General features: G+C 38.1%; 1 protein-coding gene across 1 annotated transcript in view; it reads right to left on the minus strand.

Moving 5' to 3' along the window:
- The window catches only part of NOX3 (NADPH oxidase 3), a 39,924-nt gene extending 19,596 nt beyond the window's left edge, over positions 1-20,328 (minus strand). The window contains exons 1-7 of the mRNA XM_027683051.1: positions 20,284-20,328; positions 19,521-19,616; positions 19,215-19,325; positions 17,355-17,439; positions 8,711-8,856; positions 5,441-5,622; positions 2,547-2,676 (exon numbers count right to left, since the gene is read on the minus strand). Coding sequence (XP_027538852.1) covers positions 2,547-2,676; positions 5,441-5,622; positions 8,711-8,856; positions 17,355-17,439; positions 19,215-19,325; positions 19,521-19,616; positions 20,284-20,328 — 795 coding nt within the window. The remainder of the gene's footprint in view (positions 1-2,546; positions 2,677-5,440; positions 5,623-8,710; positions 8,857-17,354; positions 17,440-19,214; positions 19,326-19,520; positions 19,617-20,283) is intronic.
- Between the last annotated feature and the right edge of the window lie 2,903 nt (positions 20,329-23,231).

Below are 23,231 nucleotides of genomic sequence, written 5' to 3' on the forward strand. Positions count from 1 at the left end.
TACTTTAAGTATTGCAGATGATTGCTGTGCTTATACTTGCTAATCGTATGTACTGATCACTGTAACAATCAGAGATTCTTGGCTATTCAAGTATACTAGCTGATGATTTCACTGAGTTGCACTGATAGCTAAGATAATTAGATGTAATTGAATCTTCATGATTTAAAAAGAATCTTTTTTTTTTTCTGAGAAGAGAGACTGTTTTATATCCACTTTTGTTAATTACACAGCTCATTCTAGCAAACCGAATACTCCACAATCATGTAGCTTTTAAAATCTCCAAAGAATAACTTTACTTACTGAAACATTGACTTTGCTCCACAAGCTGGGTAACAGGGGTTATAAAGTATGTTTTATGAGAAGCAAGCCATAAAATTATGTGGCTTCCTTAGAAAGTGCTAAGAGGCTGGAGCAGTAATTTCCCAAGGTTAAGTCTTGAAAATTAAATTTAAAAGAAACCTGCATGATTTAATAATGGGAAGAAACCAGCATAAGCCAAAAAATTCTCAGTTAAAGTAGAAACTCAACATATCCATTGTCCCTAAATACTACAGGTGTCTCTGCGCAGTGGGTAATCTTATGTTTTGAATATATTTGCATATATCAAGCAACAACAATGATGAGATCTGTTTTTCCTCCCTTTCATTTGTACTACCTGTAAATAAAAGCACATGACAGGAATGATAAGGTTGCAGGCTACCCTGTGCGAGAGCTCAGCTGATATTTTAAGTGTGCCATTATTCCAGTGCGACGGAGCGTTCAATCCAAGATATCTTTTGGCTGGGTTGGGACAACAGAGCATCCACCAGGAGCAATAGGCTCCTAAGAAATGTGGCTGGCTAATCAGGGCATCAGTATTCTTGCCCAAGTAGTGTTTCCTTCTGTAATGAGAATGAACTGAGATGAGGCAGTGATGGCTCAGGAGAGGCTATGAAGGTAAAAGTTAGGTGCTCCAGGTGCAACAGAAGTGCTTCATTGCCCTCAGCAGGAGCCAGACTGGGCTCCTTCCTACCTAGTGAAATATGAAGCAGGGGAGCAGATGTGGCATGACTGAGAGAGAGACTCCAGCATGGTAACCTCCCCCAGGAGCCATGGCCAGTGGGATGTGCACTCTTGTGTCACTTCACACAACCCCAATTGTGCACAAGGCAGTCCCCTCCCTGCTCAGTCCCACCTGCACCTGCCCCTACCAGTGCTGCAGAAGCCTCACCATGGCTTTTTAGCTTTTAAGTAGATTTGTGCTATTTATCTGTGGTGTCTAGCAGGTATCACACCACAGCACATTACCCATCCAGGAAGGCACTCTTCATATAGATGATCTATATGCCATGTAGTATTATCACAATTCATTTAAAGTAATGTGACTTTTCAAGTATGGCCCTGGGTAGGCAGGAAAGTGTGACAAAATAGGTTTAACACAGAGAAGTGGAAGTTCTTTCCAGCTAGTTTTATGATAATGAATGTCAAGACATGCTATTGGAAGAAGGCTTGTGTCTGTATTCATGGTGTGCAGCCATGTATTGATTTTTATGGTGACATTGTAGCTGAAATTTTTAGAGAGGCATTCATTTGCTCATTAATATGCAGGTTGGATAGTGGCTAACAATAGTTTAGTTTAAGAAAAATCTATGTCAGCCGTTAAAAGAGCTACCAGACACTGAATGCTAATTTTCCTCCTTTAAGATTTCTTTTGGTATGTTTTCTCTTTTTGGAAGAAACAACAAAAACTTGCATATGAGCAAGCTAAATCTTGAGCTGAAAATGTTGAATGATTTTGTTTGTATGCAAGACATCTGACATACTGTACAAGTCTGTTACTTAATTACCCCCTGTGGATTTGCAATCTTGTTCTAGCAAAACCAACCTTCCATGGGACATTTTTCCTGCCTTTTTCCTTTCCCTTTCATCATTCATTGTTTCAAATTCCCTCCTTTTCACCTAACTTAAGACATCAAGGCTGGACAATATGAAGCGTGTGCCCCAAAGCAAGGACATAATTTTCTCTCCGGCTTATTCTCCCTTGGTATTTAAACTGTCCATACTAAAGTACTATTAGTTAAAATACTAATATTAATTTGCATCTCTAGCTTTACAGTCCCATTGTATTTCTGTGTCTCTACCCTCATAAGGTTTTCTCTTCGAGGCTATCTTTCGTGCAATGAATACATCAAGGATATTGGTGATACTGAATACTTCAAAGTAAATGTATGCAACAGATTTAAATAGAGAACAATGCTGATATTCATACCCTTCAAAGAGAATGTTCACTAACTAAAGGGTCTTCCAGAAATAAAAATTAGTATTAATGACACCAAAGTTGTATACAACACTCTTCATCTGTACCTGTCTATACTGATTATAAAGGAGGTTGGGATCACTATCTTAATGCATGGGGAGAAGTCATGGAACAGGAATGTGAAACTACTCTCTAAATATGATACTAAGTGCCAGTCATTGGCATACGCTCCAGCCTCCTGCTCCCTAAGACATTTAGCCTCCCAAGGAAGGGCATAAAGTTAGAAACAGAAGACAAACATCACTCTTACCACAGGTTTGTTGCCGGAAAACTGAGGCAAAGGGCACTGAGTGGCATTCTCCCATTCCCAGTAGTGATCTTTACAGTAAGTGACATTGTGAAGCAGCAGACTCTGAGGCGTCTGACCTCGGACAAGCTGACTTAAAACAAAAATGTTCATCAGTGATATGCTTCTTTCCAAGGTTTCTGTGCATGTCTAGGTTTTGCACTAGTAGTCAAGTACCAATTGTGAGATAAATGAGAGTTCAAGAACTGGCCATTTCAATCCTGTTCTGCTCTCCTGTTCAAATTACCTTTCCTTTAGTTTTGCCATGACTTTTTGACCAAAGGCAAGAACTGTATTATAGTATTAGTATACATCAATGCAGCTGAACTGCAGAGAGTCCTTGCATAGGAAATGTACATTTTGCAGTATGTGGCAAAATTTGATTTCCAAGTTCTCTGGAGCAGGCTCTTTGACCTCTCTATTTGAGCATCTGGTATTGTTTAGTAAAATAATAAAATTTAATAGTGACAAACTTTCCTTTACTGCTTTCTAAATGCATTTTTAAAAGCTACAAATAAAGTTGGAGGAGTGTAATTAGATGTATACTCTCAAAACATACTAAATTCTAGCTTCTTTACTTCTGAGAACATTAATGATGTGAATTTTTCCAAAGATATCAATCCTGACTGTTCAGTTTAAATGGGTTTCAGCTGGTGTTGATTATGGTAGAGAAGGAAGATTTTTATGGGGAAACCCTGTTTTTATCCATATTGTTTCTCTCAATTTTCCATTCCATACTTAGTTTGACTGTGCCACCAGTTCAGACAGAAACACAGAAAAGTAGGTAGGCTTGAGTGAGTTTTGTTCCACCACCTGGGAAGGATAAAGAAGTGGGAAATGGATGAAACCTTGGGTTTTGACTCCTTTTCATAAATGGGGTAGTAGTAGGGATGTGCTGGGACCAGAGGAAGCTGCTCTGTTGCAGTGCACTCCCAGCCTGGAGCAAATATCTCGTTCATTGAATGGTATTGGTAGTGCTGTTAAATAAGTGTCCCCTTTTCGGGGAAGTCTCTTGCTGAGGAATGTTGTTCAGCTAGCTAGGTAAAGGGAGCTTACAAAGCTGAAGGTTTTAAAGGGTTCATTATGGTTGTTTGAAGTTAGATTCTAAAAGTTCTGCCAGAGAGAGAGGAGAGGGGGTTATTTTAATCAGGCTGGGGTACAGTTTACAGGATTTGTTTGCAGCTCTGCCTCACAGTGTTTGCTGGCAGCTCTACCTCTGTAAATTGACTAATTAATTGGGCCAGTTTCAGGAACACTCAGAGCCAAAGTGGATGTGGCAACTCCCAAATCACAAGGAAAGAGGTGAGAAAAGTAACACACCACAAATATTGTACTGGCCTGTTGCCTGCCTCAGGGTGATGCCATCCATGTACCTCCAGAAAACAGTAACATGCACACAGTGCTGTGGGTTAGAAAGTTCCTCTGTGTCAAACAGTAACGGTCTGTATGTATTTTAGTGGTGGACAATATCATCTGAATGTGTGAAATAGACATAAAAAGTGTATTATGATTACAAGGACAGGCTGATGGGGTTTTTAGCAACCTGGTCTAGTGGGAGATGTCCCTTCCCATGGCAGAGGACTTGGAGCTAGGTGATCATTAAGGTCCCTTCTAACGCAAACCATTCTGTGCTTCTGTGAAAACCAAATGACTGCCCTCAGATCTGAAAAGCTTTACTACAGATTACAGCCATGCGTACAGTAGCTAGTAAGCAGGAAAAGATCTGTGGAGCAAAGCAATCTTTGTTGAGGGCCTTCAGAGCCCTACGTAGGGCTTGGGACTAGGACTGGATTAGTCCTGTGAATGAAATCATCTTGGCACACAGCAGTGTGTTCCTGTCAGTGTATTTCCACCCCAAACACTGAGTTGAGCAGCCCAGGGATTGTGTCATGGTATGAGCCAAATCTAGGGAGTGAGGAGAACCATGAGATTTACCTCAAAACCACACTCACTATCTAAATTAAGACGTGACACACCACTGTAGATTCACATGAACTATCACAAAGAAATGAGAAAAGAAAATGCAGGATAGCACACAAGGGAGAAGCAGAAGATGGCAATGTAGCTGGAAACAGAAGATGGAAATGTTTTCAGCACTAAGCACCTTCCTGCTCTCAGTCTGCATTGAAAGGGGATTTGTCAGTTCCTGAGCTTCTCAGGGATAGTCCTATGCATCTTCAGTCCCTCAATGTAAGAACCAGAGCCCTCTACCAAGAGGACGGACCTTCCTCTTGTGCTGGGGAACAGGGAGACAATCAGCAACTGGGCCCCCATCCCTGTCCATAAAAGCCATCTGACTGGGCTAGTCACAATTGTTTGCTACTGTAGTAATTTAAACCTGGTTTGTAATATAACACCTACTAGTGCTACACAGTGTGTCTCTATGGTGAGGAAATTTGGGGTTCTCTTCCTTGCAAAATCACTTTACATTTATGGATGCAGAGAAGAATGGGCACAGAGACATCTACCGTAGGGTAGATGACATGCTGAAAGCTTGTCAAGCTTCTACAAGGTTTCTTGCAAAATACCTTGCAAGAGCTATGAGTATAAATTATAAATTTGAGCCCACACAGGTTTGATTCCTAATGTGCAATGCTCCCAGTTCCTAGGCATGAGAGTTCATTCATTGATAAGGTGCAGGTTGTAAGATGGTAGAAAAGTGGCTGAAAGAACTAAGTGACACTTTTGGTCCTCAGAAAAGTGATGTGTTTTAAAATTCAAATTGTTTTCATTTTGCAATCTGTCTCCAAGCAAAGATCCCGGCTGTTTGTGAATAGAAAACACAGGATTATAGATTTGAATTGTGTTTCATCTCAAACTGTGTACATATACCCCATGTAGTTTATGCAGACACCTACCCCATACCATGGATTATTAAACCAGTGAAGAAAACCACAAAGAGGTGATGGGTATACCAGAACACCTCATAGCATGACCTTCTGATGAGCTCAGTGGATGAAGTCATGATTAGAATTAAAGCCACAGTTATCACAACTCCAGTTACTCCAGCTATGGTGGTTAGTACTTCTCCTGTTGTGTTCTAGAATAAGAATACATTATTAGTATTAGTACTAGTAGTTATTGTTGCTATAATTGTTATTTTTATTACTATTTCTTTTACTGTTACTATTGTTACTGTTGCTGCTATTAGATGTGATGCCAAAATCTAAGATATATTTTCAGCATAGAAACAAAACCAGAACAAGACATGGAGGCAAGACAAACCTTCATTTTATCACAGAACAGCATAGAAAAACATCCCTCTGCTCCATTTCCACTCAGGCTTATCCCAAACAGATATGGAAATGTTTTGCTGACCCTTATTTGTTTCAGGAATCGAAAGGAGGAAATTAGACAGTCTCATTAGGACTTTTATCAATTTTGTTTACATAAAAGGGCCTCAGAAAAAAAAGAAAAATTATTAGGGAAATGCAGAGATTAGACCTAGAAATGTAATAAGCAAAACAGCATCAGAAACCAGCTTATTCATGTGAGGGTGTTAAAGTGAGGTGCTAAGACACCTGCAACCACAAAGGTGGGGAACTCTTTTGTGCTTACTTTACTTCAAAGTAAGGGTTGTAGGGTTGTAGCAGCCCTGAAATGGTGCACAAAAATGGCATACTCTCTTCTATTTAAACAACATATCTTGTTCATTTGTTCCTTTCATTTATCTGGAGATAGATTGCATAATACTTGGTTTATTTTTAAAAGATATTTATATTTACATTTTTATGCTTTTCAGTGATGAAATGTTAATATGCTGGGCTAGAACAATTTCCTTCCTGTTCATGACTCACAGACATCAGCACAGGTCTGGTACATCTGTCTAAACCCACCAAAATAAACTAAAGTGAGAGTGAAGGGGTATTTTGAACACAACAGTCAGATGCTGATTGCAGTTATAAAGTGCACATTGTGAAGAACAACGATAAAAATCTCACATGCAAGATGAGAATCAAGCTAAATGTGCCAGCAGAGTGTAAATGAAGTCCCCATTTGGCCTGCAAAGCATGTATATCTGTTTTCCTGGTGCTGATGCACAGGAATGCAGGAGCTCAGCATGTCTTCTGGATCCTGAGTTGGTTCTACAGCTTAACACACTAGGAGGAAAAAAACACCCTATATTGTACTTGTAAAGTGCACTTATTTGATATGGAAATCCTAGAAGTGAGAAAATTCCACAGTGCCATTTTTACAGTCACTTTTTACAGTAAAATCATTCTTTCAAATGTTCACACTTGAAAGAACACAGCACACAGTACATTTTCAAATTGATACCTGTGAAGAGTGTGTTCAGATCCTATTACATACTAACAGGATTGATCTAGGTGATATTTTGAACATTTCCACTACAGTGGCTAGTTTGAATGTTGAGATGAAACAAGGAAAAATGTCAGAGACACTTAGTACATTACGTCTACGGGAGTAGGATGAAACTGAAAAGAAAGCCTGAGTTGTTGATCTCAGAATTTATTCTCTGAAGTTAGAAGCAATCTTTGGTTTGCTTTCCTTCATAATTTATGAATTCTGAGTGTAGCTACTGAGACACAAGTGAGTGATAAAAGAAATATAAATATTAGAGGTTAGAGTAAAATCTAGGCTGTAAGTTGAAAGGTAATTGTGGAGTATATTACTGGGAAAGGATCTCGAAAATTTCTAGCCTACCTCCTCAAGGGTATTTAGGATCTTAATGCTAATTAGAGGTCTACCTCACAATTATATAACCATGGGAATTCTCAGTGGAGAAAAAAATGCATACTGAAAGATGGTAAGTTCCTGTTCAGAGCCGTGAGCTTTGTTCTGCTCCTGAGGATCATGTCACATGCATGCAGTGAAAGTGGTCACTGGGTGTACTGAAAGACTGTGCAGCTAAGCCCTTAGTTTACTGTCCTGTTTTGACAAACCTGACTACTTTGTCTACACCAACATGGAGACTTTTCCATTCATACCATTGACTGCATTAATTCGCTTGATTTTCTTCAAATTTGAGAAATGTTTACTTGTTTGCTTTGAAAGATGAAAAAACCCACACTATCTAAACTGGAGAGGAACTAAGAAAAGCAGAACAAGCCTTGCAACTGGAAAGTACTATTAAATCCTATCAATGGCTGTACAGCCATCATCTCACTTTGCTTCTTGTTTCAGTGGAGAGCATCGCTGGTTGACAGAGCCCCCCTCTGTGGTGTTCAAGTAGTCCTTATTTCATGCTGACTATTTGGAAATTTTCTAAAGAGCAGAAACCATATGTATGGGCATCTCACCAAGGCTATTTCAACTCTGGAATATGTAACAGTATGCAACAGGATACACAAGGAAACATATAACATAAATGTGATATGTACTATAATGGAATAAGGAAAAAAAGCTTATTAACTTTTGCACGGTTTACACGCCTACCGTGCAGAAAGGCTCTGCTTTTTGTTATATTATAAATATTATAAGGAAGAGCTTATAATGCTGTTGGGGTGTATCCAAGGAAGTGGACAGGAGGCACAGTCACTTCTTTCCCCAAAGCAAGCAGAACCATTTATTTGCAGGGTTGAGAAGCCAGTAGTCCTGCTAGGCTCTGAAGACACACAGCAGCACCAGCTTCCCCCTGCACTGCTTCCTATATGCAGCAAGCCTCTGCATGATTTTGAATGTGCTCTTCCCTGGGCAGCCACACTCTACATGTAACAAGGCAGAATCAAGCCCCAGATTGCAAAGATGCTGCACAACCATGGGGAGAGACAAATAGTAAATGTGAAAAAAAATACTGTGAAGTGCTATTGCTGTTTGGTTTTTTTCTTTCTGAAAAAATGTTGTGTTTGTTCCATGTATTGATAATTGAGTTTTGAGATTTTTTAAAATTCTTTGCAGGTTCATTTAATTGCCTACTATTCACAACACTCCTTATCCTCCCCCCACCAGCTGCCTCCTGACAAACTAATTAAAATACTGTAGACATTTCTTTGAGATGAGTAACCTGAAAATTGCAGCTCTGAGTAAGTGTTTTCAGCTGAAATTGAGGTTAACCTTTGGCAGCACCTTCTCGCTTTGGTTAAAAGGCTTTGAAATACAGTTTTACTGACAATAGAATCCACAGAGGAAAACTTTCTAGATGAGAAAACCAAAAAGTGACAGCTTACTGTTTCATAGGTCCTGATTGGGTTCAAGTAGCTTTCATTTGGGCTCTTGCCAAGACCAGAAAGTTTATTCCGTAACTCCCCAGCTTCTTTTGACTGGCTAGTATGATACCGCTCGATGTTGATGAAGTGGGCAACAATATGGATGGCTGCATGAGAGAAAGAGTAGTGTGAAATTACAGACACACTTGTATGTGTCCACAGCGCCAAAAGGAAGTTCACTATGCGCACTGTGAGCTATTTGAAAAGCTTGGGCATAAACTATGAGTTTTGCCTGGGTTAAGCTGACAAAAAAAAGAGAATTTTATCAAATGTATGTCTAATTTGAAGCAACTGCTTCCCATTGGAGAGGACCAGCTCTGACGTCACCTCCCAGGTTTACAGTCAAGTGTCCTGCAGTCTTCAGTGTCATCACAAGGGGCCTCTTTAGAGTTGATGTAAAAGTGTTTGCCACTGATTTTGAATTGTTCAAAATTAGGTAAACTGATTAAAATTCCTATTTTTTTATTAATATACTGGGATGTGCAATGGTTTACCCTTGCTACATGGGACACTGAGTTGACTGTTTTAGTCATGGACCTGTTTGCAACTTGCACTACTGATCTTTAAGAGATGCACTTAAAATCTGTTCCCTATTAACAAGTAGCTGTAGCATTATTTTATGTAGATGGAGCCTGGGGAAGCCACAGGAACTATGATTTTAAGGGAGAATTGCGAATCACAGTGTTAGATCTAATTTGTCCTGAGCATCATATATTGCCTCTGCTTCTGGCCTGCTCCCAAAAGGTATATGAAACAGTCAGTTTAGAAAAACGCCTCAGACTGAAGTAAGAACTCTCTTGTAATTATTTTCCTGGGTGGAAACAGGATTATTTCAAGAGTGGAAAAGGAAGGAATTTGTTTTATTATTGGCTAACATAGATAAAATCACCAACAAGATAGGTACAGAATTTCATTTTTCAGTATGAGAGATTCTCAAATCCATTACAGGAAAGCTGTAACTAATGCAAAATATTAAAAGCCAAAGGATGAAAAAATGACAATGAAAAATAATTATATGTTTACAGTAGAGCTATTAGGATATGCTATTTCTAGTTCTTATAATTAGCTTGCTGTTATCATCTCTCCTTCAGTGGTTATCTGTTTCTGTCCCTGACTATTTAAAAAAACCTTTCTAAAAGGCAGCATTTGTAGTAAACCAAATATGATCTGCTTCCCTGAACAATATTCTCAAAAAAAGATTCTTTTTTTCTCTTTTCTCCCCTCTTTTCTCTCATCTCTCTTCTTTCTTCCCTTATTTTCTTCTTTTTTTTTCTTTCTGCTTTCTTTCTTCCTTCTTCTTTCTTCTTCCTTTTTCCTTCTTTCCTCTTCCTCTTGCTTTTTTCTCCCTTTTTTTTTAATTGTAACTACATGCATGAAAGTAATGTCTTACTGTGCTAGTCACTGTATAATCATGGATGAAAACACGGGATTAAATGCATAAGGACTTTGGTATTGCTAAGTCTTATGTGCCTACCCACTTAGTGAGCCCCCTCATTCTACATGCTGGAGTCCAGCTCCTCTGCAGCACCTGGGGAGAGCTGTGTGCGTGGGAATATGTGTTAAGGTAGGATATTGGCCATGGAAGTGTTTAAAGCAGCCAGTGCAAAAAGGTAGAATATTGCACTCTTCCCCCTACCAGTAGGTTATCCCAAGTGTCTAGGATGGAAAGAGGCTATTTGCACTCTGTACTTATGTGGTGATCCTTCTAGAGCAGTAGGTGTGCTGTCGTTGGTTGATTGTCAAGGTTGCACTTCATCCAAAATGTCATATTAGCTTAGGGACTCCGCATTGCCACTCACTGACACCTGCTTCACCTCATTACCTCATGCTTAGACATTTACTGAGAGATGAAAGACCTACTTTAAAATCCTTGTTACATTAAATTTAAAGTAAGATTTTAAACCAAATCACATGTCCTAGTCACTGGGCTAACTCTGGGTTATTCTCTTTTGAGCTGTATCTTGATGAAACCCATAATAAAAATAATCAAATATTATTGACACAGTCATCCCAAGTGAATATTCTGAGGACCTAAACTGCAAAATTAAGCTCCTATTTTTTCTGAATCTTTGGCCCAATAAATAGTAAGTTATTTATACAGGCTACAATAGCTTCAGTAGAACAGAGACTGAATCCAAATGGGTATAAACTGCAGAGAGATAAAATGAGCCTGGAAATTAGAAGACAGATTCAAGCCATCAAAGGAATGAGACTCTAAAATAACCTTTCAATAAAGGGGATAATGGGATCAAGCAATCTAAGCAACTTTCAGCTGAAGGTTGGTCATTTTATGGAAGAGTGTCTATGATGTGACTGTGAGCATCAGAGGGTATTTGATTCGGTGATTGGGCATGTCCTGCACACGTTGTTATGGATAAGGTGCTGCATGTGAAACAATCTGGCTAGCATCCAGCGGAAGATGCTTCCCAGAGTCTGCACATGAGGATGCTCCCAGCACCTCAGCAGCTCTGGGATGCTGGAAGAAAGGTTACACTAGACCACAAGCAGTGAGTGAGATGTGTGAGTTTTGACTGTCAAAACCCAAAAGCTCAAGAAGCTCTGAGCTGCACGGTTTAGGTGGCAGCTGTGTGAGGGCTGTGGCAATCTGTTCCCCGGTGTACAACTGATGTATAAGCAGTATATAAACACTGTTGATGTATTTAAGCGTAACAGCACTTCCAAGTGCTGAGTGGGAAGGGAGGAACTGTTCCAACAAGGGTTTTCTTTCAGAACAGATGTGTTGGCCTGGTAAGGATGTTATCAGGTCCAGCTGGAAGGGAACCAAGTCATTGCTTTATGACATCCTGATTTCTTTGACATGTAAAAGAGCTCACTTGCAGGACAGGTGTTTGGAGTAACAGACTGCTGTCTTTGGTAAGTTGTGGAGTTACATGCTGAACATAGTCTGGTACTGGACTAAGAGAAAGAGGAGAGAAAACTTTCAAAGGATGGAAAGTCCTGACAACGAATCTCTGCATGGACTTCTGCTAAGCAGTTTTATTTTGGCATCCACTTATGATTAATGTAACTTGGGCCTCTAGCCCTCTATACCTGCAGGATGCTCTTTATTACTCTGATGTAATAGTCACCATAGCCTTGGGACCATGTGAGTTTCACACAGTTATGATCCATAGGGGTGGTTTACCAAGGGTTCCCTACGGACTCTCAGCTGGAGGTTTTAGGCTATCCTTGCTAATTTAAAATAGCAATATTGACTAGATGTGATGGTTTGAATGAATCTGTGTTCCTAGCAAAACACTCTTTCTCCCTTTCACCTTCCGAACAATAGATTTTTTTTAAGTGGTACTGCAAACTGTGAAGCATTCACATGAGATGATGGCATTTCTGTTATTTAAAAGGCTATAAAATATTGCACTTTCCTCAAAGTGCAGGGTTGTACATGATTTGTACGAATTCTAGTCATGTCAGCAGTGACAGGAAATCTAGTGCTATTTAGTATATGCTGAGTGTTGAGAGTAAAATGAGGTGGTAGTTTCCTCCAGACAGACAGAGGTTCACAATTCCTAACAGAGTATTTCTCGTCTTGGACAGAAAAATAATGGGTTGAATGGATATAGCTTCTCAAGAAGGTCTCAAGCCTAAGGTTTAGTGAAGAGTAGTCATGTTGCAACTTTTCCCTGGAGGAAGAGATCCACTTTCTGCAAACTAACCTAGTAAGATTTTTCTGCAATCTATTAAAGGACACTGTTTTTTCCATCTGCATATTGTTCTGTTTCACTGTTTCTGTCAATGGAAACATCATCTTCTTTGGGATTTACTCCAACTTGCCTTCTGGGTGACATTCTCTCCAGCTTTCATCTGACAGGTAGAGGATATTACAAGTGTAGAAGACTTCCAGAATGAACAGGAGAGATGTTTTTTTGGTTTTTTTCTGCAAGCTATTCTGTAGTAGATGTTAATGTGTAGAGCATAATGATACATTGGAAAATATTAACATTCAAACTAATGATGTACTGAATATGTTAGTTTACCTGAGTCTTCCATGATCTTACATATTGCCTGGTGTGTTATTAGATTAATACTTCTGATGGTATTTCATATGCTGCTAGCAAAAAGGATGCATTCTAAAAATTAATTATAGCTGGATGGTAAGAGTAATGCAAAGATTTAATTCCATTTTCAGTGCGGTTCATTTAATGTACAATAGTTGTAGCAGACTAAAAAGTCTAGCACTGAACACATTGCTATTAACAAAAATATTTTACATCCCTAAAGTGCATTTTCTGAAGGATTTTGCAGTGTATAGAATTTACTAAGCAATTCCAAAATTAACATGCAGATTTCTGAAATCTGAGCGTACAACACTTGGGATTTTTTTTCCCTACACCATTTATCTAAGTTAACCATGAGGGCAAAGTTTAAGGTACTACATCTCAGGATTTTCAGTTCAATTTTTCCCTCATTCTGCATGGCCAAATATAACGTATGGAATGAATCATCCGACCTTTCAAACAAAATCCTTTCTTATAGTGTTCATGAAGACTGAAGGATTTTGACTGTTGTTTATAACAACATCTGGAACCCCTGAAGCACTTAACATACATTAATTTGTATTTGACCCTGAGATGTTCTATCTAGTCCACCTCTGAGATCAAATAAAAGATTTTATTGGAAGGAGAGAGGGAGGAATAGGATTGCTATTAGAGCATGGTGTTTACTGTAGATATTCTTAAATACAAAGAGATGTAATTAAATTATCTTGAAAGTCTGGTCAATTTAGCTACTCTTATTCAGCCAATTGTGCCTTCAGTGAAGCATGTGTGACTCTCATTGAACTAAGCAGAAATTGCATGTGTTTATCCGAGGAAAGATTTCACTCTTTCTTTTTGTGCATACCTGTACAGGATAATAATCAAATTGGAGCTTGCTGCTAGAAGTTAAATGTTTTGGTTAACCAGCCTATCATGATAAAGTAAAAGGGTCAAATCTTGGCCTTTCTGCCCACACTGAAGAGAACAGCTCTGCAAGCAGATAACCCAGACACGGGGAATTCTGCCCCCGATCAAGCTTGAGTTCTTTCTGCCACCCACTGCCTCGTGCCATTTCTAGTTACACAGAACCCTTAATTCAACAACATGTTGTCTTTGTGGACTGAAAAAAGCACACACTGTGTAAAAATTACAGTAGTGACCACACACATACTTGCACAGGATTTTTTTTTCTTAAGAATGGTTATAAACATCAAAGAAGAACGTGACCTGGATCATTTTTTTATCTTAGCTGGAAGCTTATAATCTTTAATTTAATATAGTTTCCTTCCTAGTGCTTGCACTAAATCTGTATTTAAACAATCTGACTGAAAAAAAAAAAGAAATTTAATGGAAGTTTGATTTTCTGTAATTTCTGGAAGTACAACACTGAGATATCAGCTAAACCTCTTTGGAAGATAAGCATCTAATTCCCTGAAAACTTAGTTGCTTACACAAAAATGTGACTCAGATCACCAAAGTGCTCCTCATACTCTACCAAAAAGTGGTTGAAAATTGAAAGGTTTTCTAGTATTTTTAGCTATAGATTTTTCAGTGCTTGTCAGAAGCCAAACACACCTGGCATCACCGTACTTCTCTCTGCATTTTGCACGTTTTTAAAGAAAATCACACTACTGGAATTACTGTTCTTCCCCTATTTTTCCTTAATTGTTTAAACTTTATTAATATCATAATTCAAAGATTGTTGGAGCAAAATATCCATATAACCTTTCTGCAAAGATCAAAATAATGCAAGAATCAGTTTGTTCTTCAAGATATTCACAACATGTCAAAGTAAAAAAACAAATATCCCCCATAACTCTACCCACTTCAGAAAATGTATGAATGTACTTTCTTAAGAGGATAAAAACAGTAAGAGGGAGGCGTTGTACAAAACTTTATTTGCTATCCTTTGTAGGTATCTTTAAGCTTCAGACCACTGCTTCTCGACTGTAAAGTTGCTTTTGCATTAGAAAGCAGAAAATTATTTGCACTGATCAAACTGAGAGTGCATGAAACTCTGATTTTATTCTAGTAAGGTTACGAGTCTATAAGGAAGATTTATTAGTGGCTGAATAACTCCCAGACAGCTCTTATCACAGACAGGCATGCAGAACGCAGAAAGCCAAAGTAAGCAGAATTCCCTTTACTGAATTTTCAATGATGCCCTTGATTATAGATAGCATTGTTTACTCTCTCTCTTTCCTCCAGCTTCCCTGTTCCACTATTCTCTAATTATATCCCTTTATGACCTGACCAATTAAAGCCTGCTCTTGAATTTGTATTAGACCTGATGAAAAATTAAAGGTACAGATGTACTTTTTCCAGGGCTATGCACACCTCAGCTGAGCTGGCTGCCTGTTAGAAACCAGACAATACTAATGTTGCACTGACTATTTTTAGCACGCCATTAAATAAATATGCTGGAATAACACCACCTGGCAAGCCGAGATGAATACATGTTACCTAAATAATAAAGGAGTCTACAATTTTATATTGGGAGGCTAAGCTTACTGATCTGATCTTCAAATTGGTTTAACTTCTTGCTGCCATATTTAGGCTATTGATCATAGAGGGGAGAACGTTCATTTAACTAAGAATTACTAAATTGCAATAGACTAATAGGAGTTGACTACGTTTTTGTGTAATAAAAGGCAGTGTAGGTAGAACTTGGATAAATAATGTGTCAGTTGAGAGGAAAATGGCATCTATTTACACATCATTTTAACAGTATTAGATTTTATTAAAAGGGATTCAGTTTACTTGTGGGTACCTCTTTACTCTGAAACATTGCTTTTCTGTCACAATGTGTGCTGTAGATTTTTTTTAAAGGAATTTTAAATTTAAATTCAGGCAATTGAGTTTCTGGCTGTTCTTTACCCAAGTCTGGCTATACAGTGATACAATGTTTTCCTAAATATGATAGTTGTTTCTCACTTGACTGTTAGGGAAGCACAAATTCATAAGTTGTCATGCTTTGTTCGTTAGACGTCCCCATACTGTGTTTTCTTCCTGAAATACCTCATCGACTATTCGTCCATTTTATATTTTAGAAAAAAAACAGAAACCCAAACCAAATAACAACCCAACAATGAACACTCATTTTCTCCCTAGAGAGTGATAGAATAAAATGATAATGCTTTCTGTCATTTCACGTCAGCTCCTGTGTATTTTTCCTTGGAATTACTGAAGCCATAAAGTAATCACTTTTCTGATAGACTTGCACTTCCCAAACTGTCCACCTTAATGCACTAGGAAACATTTTAATATAAATGTAAAAGCCAAAAACATAAAAGATTTGACTGGGCAATTTTACTTTCTTTTTGGAGCCTGACCTATTATACACCAAGTAGAAATTGGTTAATTTACATTTCAGGGTTGGTTTATTAATTAAAGAAGCAATGTTGCATTCTGTAGGAATCTGTTTTATGCTGAAACTGAGTTCTAATAAATGAATGGACATGACAGATAAGTAAACCATCATAGTACACTACAAGATGAATGTTTGCATCCCCTAACCTTCCCCTCTGAATTCTTTAGCATGACATGCAAAAGATAAACTTTAGCTATTGATTCCTATTTGCAATCCTGACTTCATATTCTTGTCTCACTGCATGAGGACATTAACAGCCTATACACGCAAAAGCAGCTCCCTCATGCAGGCTGAAAAAAACATTGAGACCAAGATCCACCCTGACAGCCGGGGGTAGAACTGCTACCCTGCAATGTCTTTTGCTTGCAAATAGCCCTGATTAATTCCTCTGTCTCCTTCACATTTTCTAAGAGAACCATCTGCCTCAGATACCTCTCTATCTCTAATGCACTCACGTCCTTCTTCATATTTGCTTTTGTACATTCTTCTCTGCACATCCTTCTTCCTCATGCTATCTCCTGTTCCCCTCATCTTCTGAATTCCTACAAGCTTCAATCTTCTCCAGGTCCTGTAACTACTTGGGGAGCAGGAAGGTGCTATTCTTCTTCCCAGTAAGGTAAACAAACATCTATAGCTCTGTAAGTCACTAGGACCAGGAGAAGAGATACATTTTGATCTCAAGATCCGTTTTTTCCCTCAAGGGGGCTATTAGTTCCCTGTGCCCATCACCTACTTAAAATAAATATGTAGGAATTTATTGTTTTTTTGAGACAGATACCTCTCTCAAATTCAGATTAAATTTATTATCTAGTTGAAAAATTATTGAAGAGGTATTGATGGAAAGATGTGTGGTGTGACTCGTAAGCATCACTTCCTCAGGAAATCAGACAGTAATGCTATGTTATCTCCTCCAAACATCTACACTCAGGGATTTAATGAGAGTTATTTACACTAAATGTTAAGAGCATATAAATTGGTCAGATTAATTATGTGGCAACTGGCAGTAACTATCCAGGTTGAAAGTTTACTGCCTTAATAGTCAAACTTTTTTCAAGCACAAAAGGTTACAAATGGTTAATCAGATGGGACTCCTACACATATTTAAAACTGCAGTCAACAAATGATTGCACTAAAATAGCATGTCTCAGAGCTGATGGGGATTACAGCATTAGGCAGAATCACTGTGAAATTCAAAACAGTTTGAAGGCAAATAAGAAAAAAAATAAAACCAAAAAAAGCTTACTTGCATTTACAGCTATTCCATAGGCAACCATCTTGTGAAATGTGATGTTTTTGTCAAGCTGTCTCCTCAGTGCTCCTCCACAGCACTTGGTGAAAAAGCAGAACTTGTTTTATATCATTTTTTTAGTGTTTAGAACTCACATTTTGGAGAGGGGAAGAGAAGAGTTCAGTTCATTTAAGAATGGAAGGTTGAAGGGATTCAGTGGAAGTTTTGGGCTAGTTTTGGCTCTGAGGTAACTGTTTCCAGTATAGTGACACTCCTGGATTTCTGAAGCTATTCACCCCATGTTGGTGGCTCAAAAAAGGGTTTGATAAAGCTCTGTTACATTTAGCTGTGATTTGTGAGTGGTTTATCTAGGCTGGCGATTGACTAATTTGCTGTAAAAAACACCAGGCTTGCTTTGCAAGCTCAGGTTTAGCTGCATGAGCACAGCTGAGCTGCTGGCAAAGAGCTTGCAATGAAAACATTTTCTCTGCTTTCATGAAATGCACACCCCTGGGGGGTGAGGCTGTCTAGACCTCAGGTGGCTGCATGCTGATCCACTACTGGAAGTGCTCAACAGTGGTGTGCTCACGACCAGCTGGGTGCTTCTGCAGAGTCAGCCTGGGGCCGGGTGCTGGCTTCAGGAGCCAAAACTAACATACTCTGCTGGAACCAAGACAGCCTTCATGGATAGAATTCAGTTTCTGAATGGTGGTGTGGGTGTCTGGATTGCTGATATGACCTGGCATGATGCCATGCCAAAGATCCTGGCATTTATCCACGTTGCTTCCCAGCTAATACGTCTTCCAAGAACGTGGGGCACCACAGGGTGCAATACACAGCACCTCCTTGGAGAGTTACTGCATCCAGCGCACTGCTGACCATACTAGAGCCAGTCAAGTTGCTCTGTACCATGCTCCACAAGAACAGAATATTGTCCAGAAGAGCAAAATATTATCTGTGAGAAGAGTTCCAGTTCTCTGAGTTCTTATTCAGCATCTAAGTGGGCATGTATATATTTTATGTTAATTCACAAACTGATTCAAAAGGCCAAGACAACTGTTCTTTTGTTAAATGCTGAGCTCCTGGACTCAATTATATAATGGTGTTGATTCCCAGCCTAAAGACTGCTTGACAGCTAAGTCTAACAATCAAGGGAAAAAAAAAGGCAGAACTGAAATAAGAACCAGCTTACAATAAAATAACTGAATGCTACCATTTCTAAATTCCTGTTGTTCTTGGAGTCATGAAGTGATCAGTGATTTTTTTACCCAAACATGTGGCATTGGAATTGCTCTGACTATAATAATTCAATGCAAGTTGAAGTTAGAGTTAGTAGAACTAAAGCCTCAAGTACTTCCTATGTGTGATTCCAAGGTTAATGTAAATGCCTCTGAGCAGATGACCACTCTGTTACAAAAACATGTTTACCACAAATGAAGACCTGACTGGTGGTTACTCAAACAGAAGGGTTTAAACATATGCCTTAAAGCATTTTTATCTATCTGTACATTTTCTTTCTCCAATTTTTCGCTTTGCAGCTACACAGAAAACACATGATGGATATGTATTTTCTCTATTTGGCCAAGTTGCATTATTATGTCCCTTTTTTGTAGCTTCTCACTTTTCTCTTCATGACACCATGCTATGCAGCAGCTGCCAAAATCAGTGTAGCATTTAGAGTGCTGTGTTAAACAAGCCATTTGTTTCTCTTCAGTCATGAATACCGACAATTTAAATGGTAATAACTAGGCAATAGTGTACAGACTTCTCTATAAAAAATTAAAATTCCTTGGAAAATGTTTGATATGGATAATTCTGCTGAACTACAGAAATAAAAAGAGAGGATAATATGGCTATTTGAGAAATGGTACTTACAATGCTTGTTCTTCTTAAGAATGAAATAAGGTTTCTACAGACTGGTAACAGGATTAGCATGCAGTTAAAATTAAGGCACGTTGCAGAAGCTCTTGCCCAAGCCAGGGTTGACTGTACATATAACAGTGTAAAGAAATTAAATTACAAGCTTGGTATAGGAAGTGCAAAAGAAAAAATATTAATATAATACTCTTGTGTGGGAAAATTACTGTTGAAGCATCAAAAGTTTTATGAAGGATGTATGTAAAATCAGACTATAAATACAGTCTTCCTGTGGAGCCCTTTAATAATCAAACTCAAACTTACTCCCAGCATAATCCGTGTATAAATGTAAGCATTGTCATCTTCATACCAGTGGAAGGTATCAATAAACAAATAGAAATTCAGTGCCAGCCACACCAACTACAAAGCAGAAAGACTACAGGTTAGTGACACTTACAGTATTTTTTAATGCATATAAAACTGATTATGGTTATAGTTTTAAGAGTATCTGAGAGGTATTTCAAAATCAGTGTGCAGTGCAGTTCTTGATCACAGATGATAGAACTCAAAAATGCCTACTCAAATGAGACTATCTTTTAGCAAATGCAGGATTACAGTCGTATCCTCATCCCCCCTAGAGGATATAAATGACATTTACTGTGTCGTGGCAAACTTGCTCTTAAACACAGGGCTTAACCTGGTCTCTAAAAAGGCAATAAAAGCTAAAATTAAAGAATCACAAAAATAGAGGGAGTTAGGAGCTGAGGAAATTCCTTTCTCTGCTCCCCATGCTCAATTCATCAAAGCCTCCGAAAATAATTCATAATATAATTTCAATTAGAATTGCAACCCCCTCCTCCCTTTATCTGAGGACTAAAGTGAACGGACTTAAAAATAATTAAAAATAAACCAGCAAGCCTTTAAATTGTTTTTTAAGACTAGTTATAAAAAGACTGCTGAATATTTTATAGCAAGTTTTACATTAAACTTGGGAACATTACTGTAAGCAAACCATAAAATGTCTTTTAAACAAGCTTAAAATATTTATATATATCCAAATAGATTTTTTAATGCTAAAAATACTCACTAATAACAGTACTGAAAGTTTTTCATTCAAGATCCAGTATCCCATTCTGAGTGCCTCTCCCTACGCTAGCAGCAGCTGACTCTTGCCTTCCAGCGTAACCTGAGTTCTCTGTCAATTCCTTAGGCTTTGCTACTAACTCCTTTTGTCTTTAGTTTTTAATAAGCACCTAGTGGGAGCAGGAGCCCTCTCTAGGAATTTTCTAATTAAAGACTGCCTGAGAAGAACAGATCACCCAAATGACATGTCTCATGACCAGTGTAAATAAAATGCTGGTCATTGTCCAGTCCTTTCTCTCTCCAGAGTTATTTCTCAGTAAATGAGAGATGCTGTCATTAAATTGTCCTCTTGTATTAGCATGTATTTGGTGTTTTTTTTTTTACTTAATTTTTGTTATTTGAAGAGAGTGCAGCATTTCTTCATGATTTGTTTTTTTATTCAGTAGCAAATGGCAGCATCCCTATGTGTTTATAAGATGGGAGCATGTCCTGGTGAGGGCACTGCATTTACCCTTGCTTCCTCTTGCCAGAAGCTCTGCAAATTCTGCCTGTGGTAATCTCATTCTTTCTCTAGTAAAACCTTTTCCTTGAGGCTTTCCTGACTTGTCTGTGAAGGAGACCTTTCTGTGACAAAATAACTTAAAATTTTTTAAGGTTGAAATGCTGCCAAGCTCAGCTACTTTTTAAACCAGTGCTAATGGCTGTTAATATAAGTTAGCAGAACCATGAGAATGTGGTTATGAATACTCTAAATACAAGCATTTACAAAGGATTTACTTTGAGCTTTATTTTTCTTGGATGGTAAAGTTACGTATTATTTATTAACAAACTTTATGACAAGCCATGTGCAGTAATTGGCCATTATGTAACTTGATATAGTCACTCGCACAACCACCCTCTTTATAGTAGCTTTGGTAATGTAGGAGCTAACAAGATAGTGAACCTTGCTGTATTTTTCAGAGGTCAAAAGATAAGGAAATAAGGGAGAAGGAAGGAAGAATGTGCAGTTGGTGAAGAGAAATACTAGTAAGGTCAGATGCCAATTTTAACTACTTAGAAAAAAGGAGGGAGAGAAAACCCACTATCTGGATTAGCTGCACTTCAAAGGGAAATGCTGCACTGCAATGTTCTGCTTTGAAGTTCAGCCGATCCAGACAGTAATTTTCTAAACTGAGTTAAAACTGGCATCTGAAATAGATTTTTTTTTCAGACTACAGCAGATTCACATGCTAGTTTAGGCTCCAAAATTTGTCTGGATCAGCAGCTGTACTTCAAAGCAGCACATCTCAGTACAGCATTTGACTTTGAAGTGCATGTGGTCCAGATGCCAGTCCTCTTAAAGGACCCAATGAATCAACTACACTTTAATTTTTGTCTGTTGAAACAGCTATGTTTTTTCTCATATATAACAGTAATGTGTGTGGTCTCTGGTATGGTATCTATCAATAAAAATGTAAAGCTAACCGAAAAGCTCTTTATTGCTTCATTTTGTACAAAGGAACTGGTCATCATAATTTTATTATAGTGATTTGCAGTGATCTCAGCCAATTTCTAGCACAAACTATTCAGACAAGACTCAGGAAAGGACATTCTATTGATTTAAATTATAATGGTATTCCATTTTGTGTTATCATGAGCTGCAACTGTCCTAAAAAGGATATAGAATAAGGACAAAAAGGGATTCACTCTGACGACTGGGGAACAAGCAGTGCTGGGCATGCTGAGTTCCCATGCAAGAAACAGGCAACTCTGTCATTAGCTTAAAAGGTCAGTTTTTGCATGGAAAGAGGTTTATGAGGTGCTGAATTCTTCCATGAAAGTATCTCAGCATTAATGTCAGTGTTTGTATCAATTACTGCTACAGACCTCAATCACAGTTAGTTCTATTCTATTTGACAGCAACCTCTATCTGAGGTTGTTAGTAATTGTTTCAAAGTACTTTCAACAGTGCTTACCCTTTACAAGACAAATTAATTATTAGCCTGAGACTGCATACATATACCTATATATATTTCATTTTGCTAGGCTATCTTAATTTTACTATTAGTCATGCATGCCTTGTTTCTCAAAGGCAAAATCATTTTGGTTGACTCTGAACACTGCCCTAGCCCTTTCATAGTTTTCCTGTGTGCTTGACTTTATGTCTGTTAGTAACCTGAATTAACTTAATAAGCTTCACTATGATATTTATAGAGGTGAATATAGGTAAAAAAGTGATCCAGAGGATCAGACTGCTTTAATTTTGCAGACCAACTAAATCCATTTAATTGCTGACTATAGCAGAGGGTATGCTTTGTGTTAGACTGTACAAAATGGTGATGGTGCTGTGTTATCTAATTTTAAAATTATTTGCACATAAAGTTTTAGCATTATTTCCACAAAAATGTTTAAGAAGTGGGAGTCAGATTTGACTCTGTTGGATGAAGAAGGCATGCAATGTACTGGATAAACCATTCAACTTCTGTGGAGAGAGAAACTGCTGAAGTTGATTTGTTGTTGTTTTGGGGTTTTTTTGACTGTTTTTGTTTTGTTCAGGGGGTTTTTTTGTGCATGTGTGGGGGGTTTGGTTTTTTTCTGCGGTATTTTTTTGTTTGGTTGGTTTTGTTTTGTTCATTTCCCTTGAAAGACATCATAAAGGAACAGAGGTCAAGGTTCAGCTTTCGTTGTTCTTCAGTGCTCTGATTCTAGCTTTGCAAAAGAACACTGAATTTCTGTAAACAGTGGCTGAGTGACTAGTAGAAAAAAGCAGCTACAGAATTTTTAGAGGTTTTCTTATAGTGGGATTTTATTTTTTTTAAATTTAACTACCTCATTAATGTTAATGGATTCTTTTTCTTTTATGAACTGTACTCATGTTATGGATGGGGGAACTGTTTTGCGGTTTGAGAACATTCATAAAATCCCTAAAGTTCTGAAAAACTAATGTAATATGAGTCTTGTCAGTGCCAAAGA

Source organism: Neopelma chrysocephalum, unplaced genomic scaffold (assembly GCF_003984885.1).
Source record: "Neopelma chrysocephalum unplaced genomic scaffold, ASM398488v2 Primary Assembly neopelma1_23, whole genome shotgun sequence".
NCBI lineage: Eukaryota > Metazoa > Chordata > Aves > Passeriformes > Pipridae > Neopelma > Neopelma chrysocephalum.